The sequence below is a fragment of the Capronia epimyces genome, assembly GCF_000585565.1.
Source record: "Capronia epimyces CBS 606.96 chromosome Unknown aczIQ-supercont1.12, whole genome shotgun sequence".
Classification (NCBI taxonomy): domain Eukaryota; kingdom Fungi; phylum Ascomycota; class Eurotiomycetes; order Chaetothyriales; family Herpotrichiellaceae; genus Capronia; species Capronia epimyces.
Window position 1 is genome coordinate 50718 of NW_006912915.1, and position 12219 is coordinate 62936.

General features: G+C 52.6%; 5 protein-coding genes across 5 annotated transcripts; 2 read left to right on the top strand and 3 right to left on the bottom strand.

Moving 5' to 3' along the window:
- Positions 1–69: 69 nt before the first annotated feature.
- A1O3_10487 (uncharacterized protein) lies at positions 70–1827 on the bottom strand (the record flags this gene model as incomplete). Its single annotated transcript, XM_007740577.1, has 1 exon — positions 70–1827. The coding sequence occupies one exon, from the start codon at positions 1825–1827 to the stop codon at positions 70–72; it is 1758 nt and encodes a 585-aa protein (XP_007738767.1).
- A 274-nt stretch (positions 1828–2101) lies between these two features.
- On the top strand, positions 2102–3915 carry A1O3_10488 (uncharacterized protein; the record flags this gene model as incomplete). The annotated part of the gene is made up of 2 exons (XM_007740578.1): positions 2102–3127; positions 3193–3915. The coding sequence occupies 2 exons, from the start codon at positions 2102–2104 to the stop codon at positions 3913–3915; spliced, it is 1749 nt and encodes a 582-aa protein (XP_007738768.1).
- Positions 3916–4765: 850 nt separating this feature from the next.
- On the bottom strand, positions 4766–5569 carry A1O3_10489 (uncharacterized protein; the record flags this gene model as incomplete). The annotated part of the gene is made up of 1 exon (XM_007740579.1): positions 4766–5569. One exon carries the CDS (start codon positions 5567–5569, stop codon positions 4766–4768), a length of 804 nt encoding a protein of 267 aa, XP_007738769.1.
- Positions 5570–7501: 1932 nt separating this feature from the next.
- A1O3_10490 (uncharacterized protein) lies at positions 7502–9445 on the bottom strand (the record flags this gene model as incomplete). The annotated part of the gene is made up of 1 exon (XM_007740580.1): positions 7502–9445. The coding sequence occupies one exon, from the start codon at positions 9443–9445 to the stop codon at positions 7502–7504; it is 1944 nt and encodes a 647-aa protein (XP_007738770.1).
- A 650-nt stretch (positions 9446–10095) lies between these two features.
- A1O3_10491 (uncharacterized protein) lies at positions 10096–12114 on the top strand (the record flags this gene model as incomplete). The annotated part of the gene is made up of 2 exons (XM_007740581.1): positions 10096–10330; positions 10514–12114. 2 exons carry the CDS (start codon positions 10096–10098, stop codon positions 12112–12114), a joined length of 1836 nt encoding a protein of 611 aa, XP_007738771.1.
- Between the last annotated feature and the right edge of the window lie 105 nt (positions 12115–12219).

A 12219-nucleotide genomic window follows, 5' to 3' on the forward strand; every position in this document is an offset into this window, starting at 1 on the left:
CTGGCAACGATGCGAGGGAGTGCTAACATTATGGTCTCCCGGATATTGTACAACCCACAAGGCAGCAGCTTATTCGATACCAATCAATACAGCAAGTTCTTCCGGACTTAGTGTGCTTCTCCTTCCCGATCCCCTTTTCACTCTTTGCGTATCAACCTGCTTCCGTTTCTTTGTCCGCTGTGGTCGGCTTCGTGCTTGACATGCCTCGGCCTCCACGACAGCCAATTTCTCTGCCACAGTCAACGTGGCCTCTTCTCCTCGTCGAACATGTCTCTGGCTGTCTTCATCTTTGTTCAAGGTATGTTTGGTTGGCGTCTTTTGCGCTGTTCGAAAGTCGGCCTTTGGCTGCAAAACATCGTCCCCTGTCTCCCACTGACCGTCCAAGGGGTCAAGCCCCAGTTCTGCAGGATGTTTGGAACAATATTTGATGTCCACATTGCGCCTTGGCGACGCGTTCATATTGTGGTCGATTGCCCGTAGAGGTCGGACCGGTTTCCCAATATTTAGTCTAGCCTTTCGAGGGCTTGAGGCAAGCCGCTTCGTTGTAGGTTCGGGCGGGATGTCAAGATCCGACTCTTGGTGATCCTCTGTATCGAAGCTGCCTTGTAGGGACGGATGACGCATCTCTTTAATCGCGGCCTCCTGTATGGCCTCGTCTCCCGCATTACTGTTCTCGTACAAAACAGATGGCACTTCTTCGTCAGCTCCAAACACGGGATGTCCATTGGGGAGCATCGCAACCCCCTCGCCAAATTCTAACCCTGCAAAATCGTTATCCGACAGACCTTCCCCATTGTGGCCGGCACGCCTTCGCCAGTCGTCCATCATAGTCACTGCTTCTTTCCACTTGGTCGCCATCTTTTCCCAGCCGGCTCTCAACTTGATGATTTCCTCGTCACGTACGTGAACTTCCTCGATCGGAACGAAGGAAGGATCTTTGAGGATAGACTGACAATGCTCCAAAATTGTGCTCATCTGATCTGCCAGGACGGCACAGGACGTTAGTTCCTGACTCAAGCAACCCCTTTCGCGACTTGATTTGCGGAACTGGCCGGGGATGGCTGTTGCCTCTTCCCCTTCGGTATCATCGGCTGCTTGAGACAGCCCTGTCAGATCCGAAAGGATTGCCATGGTATCGGTAATGATCCGTCTTAGTGAAGTGTTTTCGGTGCTAGTCTCGTTCAACACCGCCGCGAGGAAGTCGTTGCTTTCTTTCTCCAGGCTCCACTCTGTGCAGTTGACATCCTCTCCATTTCGCTTCTCCTTAGCTTTGATATCCGGCTCCCAATTGATCACATTGATCTTAATCCCCGACGCTTCCTTCTTCCCGCGCTGCAACCCGGTTAGGTGCGCCTTCAACTTGTCGAGCTCGGTGTCTCGTTTCCGAACATCACTCAGGCATTTGGCTCTAACTTGGTCCAGTGTGGATTTCATTTTCAACATCTGCTCCTTCAGCTCTTTTGCCCGTGCTTCTGCTTTCCGGGCCGCTGTTTTCAAGGCACGCTCCTGAGATTCTGCGGACACTGCAACTCGCGCCAGCTCCGTGTTCTTGTCCTGCAGTTTCTGGATATCAAGCACACGCTGTGCTCCTTCAGCGCGAGCGGCGCGGATGTTCATTGCGAGAATTTCGCGCTGCTCGGCATCTTCGTCGCGTCGCAAGACTAAGTCGTGGACAAGATTGATGATTCTGGCCATGGTCGTATCCGTCGTCCGGCCGTCAGAGTCGGGTCTGGCGAAATCGATTGGTTTTCCCGTCGAAAGAAGACCGCGAGCAAGGAGAAGATTGTTGAGGTAGTGAGACGCCCTCTCGAGGCTTTGGGAGTCCATTGTGGCAGGCTCGAGCGGGAGCTGTATCTTCGCTCACGCACCACAGGCACCTAACAGGTTGCTGACAGCAAGTCGGACATGGACATGATCTGTCTCCTCTCTCCTCGAGTCTGAATCAGGTTAGACATAAACAGGCCGCCCTGCCAAGGCCGAGGTTAACCCGATGCAGTCGACTGCAACCTCACCGCTTGGACTTCAACTAACAGAACCTAGTATGAGCCGATGCTTCATTCAGCCTTATTTAGATCGGAGTCGTCTTCGCGCCTTGTGCAAGATGCCGGCAGTCGCTCAGGCTACTGAGTCGGTCCCTGAACTCATACGAAGGTGCCAGCTAGCGTTCAACGACGAGAATTACGATGTCGCCCTAGACATTGCCAACACAGCCGTACGGGCCTCTAAACACGACCCAAACCTGCCTCCCCATACTCGTGTGACTGTCTTTGACCTTCGCGCTCGCCTGCGCACCAAGCTAGAAGAGTATGACCTGGCGTTGAAGGATGGCAAAAAAATGATCCGAATCGACCGCGCTGATGGAAGGGGCTACTACCGATGTGCAGAAATCGAACGATTTAGACGCAACCCAGCTGGGGCCGCCACGTTCTGTGAATACGGACTGAAGCACGTTGCATGCACTGACAGATACTCTCGGTCGATTGCGAAGACGCTAGCAGCCGTACAGAAAGAGATGAGGGATAGGATCGTCCTTACCAGCCCCGGTGATCCAATGACAGCTCTTCCTCTGGAAGTGGCCGTCATGATCCTGTCCAATATTCCATATAGACAGCAAGTCAAGATGTTGCGAGTCTGCAAAGCATGGTACCAGTTGCTTGAATCCCTGTCTCCACTCATAGACACTGTTGCTTTCCCAGACGCAAGCAAGGCTGTCACGGTGAGAATGCTGCATGCAACCCTCAGGCGCTTGAAACAGCCGAAGATAGTCTCTGCTCGCCATCTAGATGAAGCAGCAACAGAGTATCTGAACAGAGCTCTCCTCCATTTGCGAGTTCTTTCGAAGCTACAACACCTGGAGATTCATCATAAGTCGGTTCCGATCTGGCAACTCCCACTGCCAAAATACGACTTGAGGAGCATCATGCTTGGGCCCGACACAGAGACCCCCTTCGACTTTATCCCCACCATATTGAAGGATTGTCCCAAGCTGCGAGTGGCGAAGTTCAAGCACGTGACAGGCTCCGAGCTTGGGGAGACTTACCTCGACCGGAAAAGCCTTCGATTGGAATCGGAAACTCTCCGGGTCTTACATATCCATATTCCGGTCATGACAGTGGAATTTGAGCATGTGAGTGCAAGACGTTGGAGAATGATAGACACCTACCTGTGTACTGTGTACTGACAGCATGCCAGGATACGCTCTTCTCAGGCCTGCCAGAGCTAGAATCACTCTTTTGCGTGGGCTTGTCTTGCTTCCAAGGCCCGGCCAGGTTGAAGTCTGTCGATATTCGCCATATGAAGCAACTGGAATCTCTCGAACTGGAACGTTGTACAATGCCAGCCATCGTCCTTCCCTCTTCTGTCCGAAGGCTACGTTTCGACGGGGTCACATTCGACGAGTATAGCCTTCAGGTTGACCAAACCTCCCCCCCTGACCCAAGGAGCACGAACTACTCGCAGCTGGAGAATCTCGAGAGCCTCATTGTCTTCAACTGTCCGAGGTTCCCAAAGTTTGTTCATGATGCAGGCCAGACTGCGAAGGCCGCCACCGTGGAGGATTTCCGCATACTCCTCAGAACTGGGTCACTTCCCTCCCTCTTATTCCAGACTGCCTGGTCCAAGGGATTCAGACGCGTCCATGTGACAGGCAGTTGTGTTGACGACGCCTCCTACAAGGTCTTTCTCGAATATTGCCCTGCTCTCGAGGAGTTGTCCCTTGATGGCGCCAGAATTACAGGACTGTTCATAGGTGACTTTCTCCGGGCCAGGCCACCAAAGCTGCGAAAGATAACCTTGAGAAACTGTAACAATGTGCCGAACGACGTCGTTGCGTGGGCAAAACACTTGGGTGTGGAGGTTGACATGACACGCAGCGTGCAAGAGTCGGGTGGGCGGCGAGTGCGGTACGGTGACTAGGAGGTATGGGTAAAGAGCAAGAAGGAGAGGTGGTATGTACTCAACCCCGTTCGTTTGGTCCAGTAATTCTATCATTTCTAACCTCATCGAAAGTGGCCTGGCCGCCACTGAGACACTCATCGATATGAATTTACGATACGGAACAGTCGGGTAGTGGGCGTTGATCCTAGGAAGGATGATGTCAATTCTGAGCTGTGAGCTTGATGAATATGGGCAAATTGCTGGATGATACTAGGACTCTGATCTGTGAGATTGATGGATATGGCAATTGCCGGATGGTACTAGGACTCTGATCTGTGCGATTGATGGAACATGAGCAAATTGATGGAACATGAGCAAATTGATGGAACATGAGCAAAACGATGGAACATGAGCAAAACCATGGAACATGAGTAAAACGATGGAACATGAGCGAAACGATGGACATGAGCAAAATTTATCGATGGTAATGGTTGCTATCATGTGTAGCTATGGAAATGGTCTAGGATACTGTCAATGAATCTGCTTTATCAAGCCATTGTATCGTTGGAATCAAGGATAATTGGTCAAGGACATCAGCCATAGTCTGCTATGCACCAAGAGTTAGCGACACGGTCATCTCGTGGCGTTGCTACGCCAATGATACTGATTCCAACGCCCAGCAGGACTATGGAATCTCAGACGCTTGCTCCGAGGTTTGCATTGCTCCCTAGAAATCCTCTCACTGAGGGTCGTCTCCTCCCGGATCGATCCCTGATATCGCCCCCTTCAAATTAAAAGTCCAGTTCTTACCTGTGAAGCTCTGCGGTAGGTGTGTGCTGGCCCTAGATCCCCGCCCACATCACACCCCCCTCCCTTTTTCACCAAACGATCATAATATGTCCAAGTCTTCAAACTCGGCGACCAAGGCATCCACTTCCTCCCAGCTATTGCTAGGTTCAAAGTTCATCGGTCGGCTTGCATAGCAACCTACCCAGATACTTCCCTTCTCCTCCCTCCCCCCGAAGAACCCCATAATCTCCCGCATTTTCTTCCAGCCCGATCCCACATCTTCTGGACTTCGTCGACCGGGATCGAAAGTGGGTGATGGGTAACAATCAGGCGGCGGCGGGCTGAGGTTCGGTATCTGGTACCAGATCCACAAGGATTCGTCAACCCGCTCGAATTTGACGCGAAGTGACTGCGACGTCAGGGAGAATGGGTCAAATGTGGTTGAGGGAGAGGGCATTCGTGCTGACGACGACCAATCGGCACCGCAACTGGAGATAGCCACCACGGAGGCAGCGTGAAGCTCTCCGCCAGTAAATTCAAGGCCAGCCTTGGCCCACTTCCCTCCGGCCAGGGTCTCCATTCTGGTTCTGAGGTACCGGGGGCTTCTGCGTACGTTGGGAGATCGCGACAGTGGTGAGTCTGGAGGCGAGCCGGCGAAGATAACCAGACCAGCCTGGTCGAACTCCATGGCAAAATCAGCAGACACGGTGACTTCTGCGAGGATGAAGGATTGGCGTAAACGCTTCAACACCATGGGTGCGGTGGTGTCATCTGTGGCGGATGGCTTCCGCCAGATATTGGTATTGGGTGGAGCTTGTAGGGAGAAATATTCGTGTATGTCTTCAGGTTGTTCAAAGTCAGCGTCGACATTGACGGCGGTGAAGCCACTGCAGGCGAGGTCCATGTTTAAGAGTCGGCGGCGGCAAAGCTCCGGCTGATGCTGAAGCGGAGGAATGAACGCAAGGCTCCGAAGTGTATGGGCACAGCCTGCAGCGCTAAGGGGTCCAGACGAGGCTGGCAGAGACAGAACGGCGAGACAAGAGGCGACGGTCTCTGTCACGTAGATCGGGCGGGTGAACCAGCCGGCCCACTATGGCAAGGCAGAAGATCTTGGAAGCAGAAGAACAATGAGTGACGGCTTCATTCAACGTGGGTGATATATGAGTCGCGCAGGCAAAGGACAATTTCAACGGCTGTCAATCCGGTTGACCGGGGAGCGGAGTGCAGATGAGACAAGACACTGACAGTAACAGCAGCACTTGCGGGTAAGGTTGAAGGAGGCTGTCATGTTTTAAGCCAAAGTTACGAGGTAGAAAATGTGGTCAAGTCACGGCAGCGTCCAAGCTCTTTCGTGGAAGAGGTGCGTGCCAGTCAGGGTATCTTGCGAAGTGGTAGCAGAATCGAAGCGTTGGATGGATGTGGCCAAGGTGCCAATCGTGGCAAGGCCTCGGATCCATGAAACTTGGTCCACCAGGGGAGGTGCTCAGGGGGGACTAGATGTAGCCACCACGAGCTGAAGAAAAGACCTTACCGAACGTGAGATGGTTTAGCTGTGCGCCGATAAGTTGCCACGGCCGACGGAAGGGCCAGGGCTGACCAATGATGCCCTTCATCACACACGTTGCAATATCAGCAGAACCGGGGCCTTGGGAGCGAACGGGCCCCTGGCGGGCTGCAGAATCTAGGTAGGACACCGCCGGCAAGCGAAGCAGGTAGAGCGCGTGGGAGGAAGCCTAGGATGAGATGTGTGCCCTCATGACCACGCAGTCAACTCTTCTCTTGGAGGGAGCGGCCGTCAGCATCGGGTTTTCCTCTTCCTCTTCGGCCGTGTGTGTTTGTGTGTGTGTATGTGTGTGTGATGGGACCGCAGCTTCAAGGAGACTTGAGTAACCATAGGGAGGTCGCAGACTCGCGGACCAGCTGGCTGCAGCGAGCATGCCGAGGGTTCGCGTGCCGTTACACCGCCGACGGGGACCTAGGAGAGGAGTTGACGGGGCAAAATGGCGACACACGGAGCAAGGAGAGGACATGGCGTTCGGTCGAAATTCTCTGCTGTCACCGTGTTTGAAGGATAATAAGTGAAATGATGACGGGATGCGGGAACGAGGTAAGTCAAGTCAGAACCAAAGTCAACCGTCGCTCCCGCTGCCACTTGTCAGTTGTTTATCCGGGTATTTTCCCTTGCGCCTCAAACAGGCTTCCGCCGTCAGCACCACTACCCAGGTACTACTTACTTACTACTCCTACCAGCACCACCACCAGCACCACCACCACCACCATGACCACCCTTCTAGTTCCTGCGCGCTCTCTCGACGAACCATGCCGTAGCACTTTGGCCAATGACCTGCCCGGACTCTGCCACTCGGCGCCTTCTCGTCACCGGTGCTAGTCATGCGCTGGCCACTCGAGCTAATCTCAGCTGCTCTGCCTCTGTGTTGACGTGTCTTGAAGTTCTCTTTAATTCCATGCGGCAATATGACTGCACGCTTCTGGCCACACGGTCTCTAGCGACGTGCAATGCCTGTTTACTGCCCGGACATGTCACCACACAGACCCCTGGCATTGGCCCATGGGCCACGGAACCCATTAACGTGGCCATGGCTAGTGAATCCAATGCTGGAACCCAATTCATGACACAAGGGGAGGGCGACAATGTTTCTTCGCAGCAAGGGCACATTTGATACGACTCGAGTCACGGCAACTTGCGCAGCCCGACTTGGATGCATGCATCATGTGTAATAACATTCTATCATTTTCGAGGCTGCCGCATCTGGCCCAATCTACACAGAGGTCTCCTCACAGTCACCCCAGTGTCCAAATGGATGTTGACGGCATCTCATTTCTTTCCTTTGCTTTTCTTCTTCTTGCTTGCCCCAGAAGCGGTGGCGGTAGGAGCCGGGGAAGGTTTTGTTTCGACATTCAAGTCCTCGTTGACTGCTCCACCCTGCGTTCTATCATCACCACCGCGTTTGCCCTTCTTCTTGCCCTTCGGTGCTCGGTAATAACTCCTGTCCTTGATTGGAAGCCATCGCTCTGGGTCTGGCTTCTTGTTCTCGTCATAGTCCTTTGGTAGCCTCGACTTGCGAATTCGTTTGCGCCTGGTGCTCACACTATCGGGAGCAGCTCGCTTTCTCGTCTGCCCCAGCTGTGCTATTGCAAGAGCGTTCGACGATTGTGGTATACCTGCAGATTCCAGTGCGTCGACGTCAATGTTCCCTGTGAGCTCTGACGTGGACGTCAGCTTATCGACATCCTCTGCAAATTGCGAGTCGCCATTTTCCGCGTGAGACGCAACGTATCCAGCTATCGTCGCCTTGTCATTAGGTAGCTGTTCGTGAAGCTTGCTGAAGATGGCCGACGCAGACTTGACATCATCTTCAGTCTGTGACTCCAGCAGCGAGGTACCTGCTGCTGCTAGCAGACTTGTTGGCGGATTCGGCCTTGTCGTCCAGTACGCTGCAGCCTTTGCAAGTTCTGCCTTGCGATGTGCATCCTGGCCCCTCTTCTTGTACAAGCCGATCAGGACACTTACGAGTACGGGGTCGAATCTAATGGCTTGCTCTGTCTCAACGGTGGAATCTTCCAGCCGATTGAAGAAAGACTCGACCAATTCAACCGCTGAAGTGATGTTACCACCCAGAACATACAATTGAACTAGGGTGAGAATCAACCCGACGTCGTTGGGTCTGCTCTCCAGTTCTGGCAATATGCTCCTGATCGCCGGCTTTCCGGTTCCATTTCTCGCGTGAGCGGCCGCATTGAAAAAGGAGGCGAGAAGCACACCAGTAGATATAGAAATGGAAGAACTTTGCTGAAGGGTTCTCGAGGTAGAAGAGATGATTCCGTGGAACTTGAAAGCTTGCAGGTCAAGGGTGAGTTTATTTGAGTCGAGAGGCACAGTCTGGTATGAGAATAGCTTATCTGCCGGCGGGATCTTCGTGGTGGAGTGGAAGGCCTTGTGTGCGAGAAAAGGATTAAGTATCGTGGCCGTCAGAAGAATATTGACTTCGGCAATTTTTCGAGTCGATAGATCCGAAGCTTCTTCGAGCTTGATCCCGGCAGCGAGGGCTTCGGCTTCGGAGGCCTTTCCGAGATACAGGAGCACGTACAGCTGCTGCGCACGTATTGGTACGAGCTCGTCTGCTTTCTGTTGATCAGTCAAGTCGTCAGACTGCTTGCAGAGTTCTTCTGCTCGTTTCAACAGAAACTCGGCCTGCGCATACTCTCCTCTGGCGATGCTACCGCATGCGGCATTATATGCTGTTTCGAAGGCTGTCAGAGCGTCTCTTTCAGGTCTTCGTGGAATCTCTGGGTCCGCAACACCGAGCCATTGGGCTTGCGCGTGGATGGCGCTTTGGTTGACACGAAGATCGCCATCCTCAGAGTCGACTTTCTGACTTCTCAGCCGCTTGTAAAGCTCCAAGGTTCGTGATGGATCCTCAAGCCGATACCTGGACTGCGCTTCAATGTGCCGGGCGCCTCTTTCCTTTAGACTAGATGAGAGCTCCGCGGCATCTTCCAGGCGACCCGTCTTGTACAGGGCATATGCATATTCTAATCCCACCCTCTTCTTCAATACATCTCCAGATTCTTCAATGAACGTGACAGCATCGTGGTATCGTTCGAGTTTGAGAAGTGCGACAACCTTGACATGCTGAGCTTCGAGATCGGACTTGGATGACTTAAGAGCTTTATTGCTTGCGTCTAGAATCTGTTCATGGTCGTCGAGAGTCGATTTCTTCAAGAGTGCGGAGAGGGAGGACGACATTGAGGCGGCCATGCCGCCGGAACGGATAAAGACAAGAGAATGCGCCTATCTACTGTGTCATTCTTCGTGAGTGTGAGCGGCCCAGGTAAGTATTGCAGTCATCAATGGGCGCAGGACTGTTGAACGTTCACGTCGTCGGTTCGAATGCAGGTCTTTTGAGAATGAATGACTTTGGCAAAACGCAAGTGTCGTGGGGCAAACAGGCAGTGATTTCCCCCACAAACAATATAATAATGATTTCTCCAACCACGACCAAGGCATCAGACATGTATGAAGAGCAACTGCATTCTAAATAGGTACACTTGACCTGGTCCAAATGTCCAGGACCTAGCCGGGTTCCAGACTCAAGCCCTCAGAAAGAGTGAAGCTACACCTCGTTGGCTCATGACACGTTAGAGCAGGCAAATACACATTAATTTTCAATGTCGTCAGTTGAAGTCTCTTTCACAACTCCTTCACAGACCCCATACATTGCAACCTGCGGTGTTCCTTCCCAAACTTGCTGTAAACAGACGAACAGTCATTCCTGGAACTAGATTCTCGGTCGTTTGATGGGTGGTTTCCTTCGGCGCCTGTTTGCCTTTCCGAGCAAACTTTTACGCCTTCCTGTAACCTCACCGCGGCTTGTTCTTGCGCGGAGTCAACCCAGCTCTGTCCCTGCCATGGAGGTTACCAGCGCGAGCTTCTCAGAACAAGCCATCCATATCATCCAGCAAATTGCCGACAGTCGCTTTATCGCTTTGGATCTCGAGTTCTCGGGTGTTGCGGGAAGACGTCCAGCTGGAGGCTCTGGAAAGCTGTCACTGCAAGAATATTACCAAGACCTGAGAGCGGCAGCCCAAATCTATCAGGTCCTACAAGTCGGGTTGACGATTGTAACTGAGGATATCGAGAAAGGTGCGCGCTTTTGTGACGAGTTGACTTCTCATGCCTTATTCCCGATCCCTAGGTCTCAACAAGCGTACGACGCTGGCTGCCACTCAGAGAAACTGCCACTGACTATGCCGTGTCCATTCGTTCTCCTCATCCCTGTATCTTGATGACGGAGATACCAGGTCGGGTTAGCTGACTTTGTGCAAGGACAATATGTCGCTCGCCCTTACAACTTTGATCTCTGCCCGTTGCCAGCGACGAAGGAACAAGTTTTTCGACGTGTATGGTCGTACAACAGCGGCGCAATCTCTTTTTTGATACGCAATGGCTTCAACATCGACCGTCCCATTTTGCTGGGCGTGCACTATCTGTCGCGGCAAGAGGAACAGCAGGTCCGCAAGAAGCTAATCGAAGACGACCAAGCAAGACGGAACATTCCGGATATGGTGTTGAAAGAGGACGATTCAGTTCTGGTGGAACACATCAGACAGTCTATCCGAGACTGGCAGGCAACGCCCAAGGAGAAGCAAGAGCCATACGTGAACGTTCCCGCCGAACGTGCTCCAGAACCCGTACCGCTAGTTCTGAATCGATACCAAGTCCGGCTAACGCACCAGATTGTAAGAAACGAATACCCCAAGCTCAAAACACAGGGAATGGGCCATTTTGTCCAGATCACAAATCCGACTGCCGAGCAACAAGCAGATGAGAAGGAGATGCGCGAACAGTTTCACGAGCGTGAGGTCTTGAACGCCATAGGGTTCCGATGGATCATCGAAGCGATTGCGGGTGGTGATATCTCGAGGATGCCGCACTTTTACGTGCAAGCAGCTTACCCAGAAGGCGAGGCGCCTGGCAATATCCAAGGTTTCCTGGATAACGTCCAGTCGAGGCTCCGGAGTCACAAGCGAGCTCTTGTAGGCCACAATTGTCTGACGGATCTTGTTAACCTATACCGTTGTTTCATCGGCGATCTACCAGACCGAGTCGAAGACTTCAGTACAAGGCTAAAAGAACTGTTTCCTATCCTCATGGATACGAAATACATAGCCGGCCTTGGGAACAAGAGTTGGGCCGATACCTCCCTCAGGGCCGTCGAAAGTGACCTCTTCTCAGTCGACGTACCTCGCATCGTTCTGCCTCCGAAATTCGATCGCTATCTCCACGCTGCGAATTACCACGAGGCTGGTTTCGATAGCTACGTCACTGCAAAGATTGGTCTCAAAATACCTGGGAAGTTGAAAAGAGAACGCAAAGACATCAAAGCATTGGTCGAAGCTTCCGCTCCTGCATCTACCGAGGACCCGCGTCCAGCAGTTGAGAAGACTCAGTACGATATTGGAACTGGTGGTGTTCCAGAGGGGCAAGACCAGAAGGTCGGCATAACCAAAACGATAGTGGAAGCGATCAAGGCACCGGCGACAATGGTCAAGTCTATCTTGACCAGCTCGGAGAGCAGTACTCGGAAAGCGTCAATTATTCCTGTCCAGAATCCATCCAGTACAGATGAGACCACTAGCAGAAGTCAAAATACCGTTCAGCTGCCCAGAGTGGGAATCAAGAAGTTAAAGACGATATCTCAGAAGTCTAACATATTCGACATGCTTGAAGACGACGCCTCTGGGGACGAAGCCCAGGACGATTCCCAGAGGCAAATTGAGCAAGAACAACAACGAATCGCTCAGATGGTGGAGGAGGGTCGTTTGTTGCCTCGATGGGAGGACACCGAGTTCTGGAAGCTGGTCAGCAACAAACTGCAAGCTAATGCTTGCCAGGAGGGCATTCTTGATTTGTCACGTCGCAACTAGTAACTGGGAGTTGCGAAGTCTCTGGAACTTATTCATCCAGGGGGCATTGTTTTGGACAGCAGGAGATAGAATGAAACGCGGCTCCCACGTTCTCGGCGGCGGTTG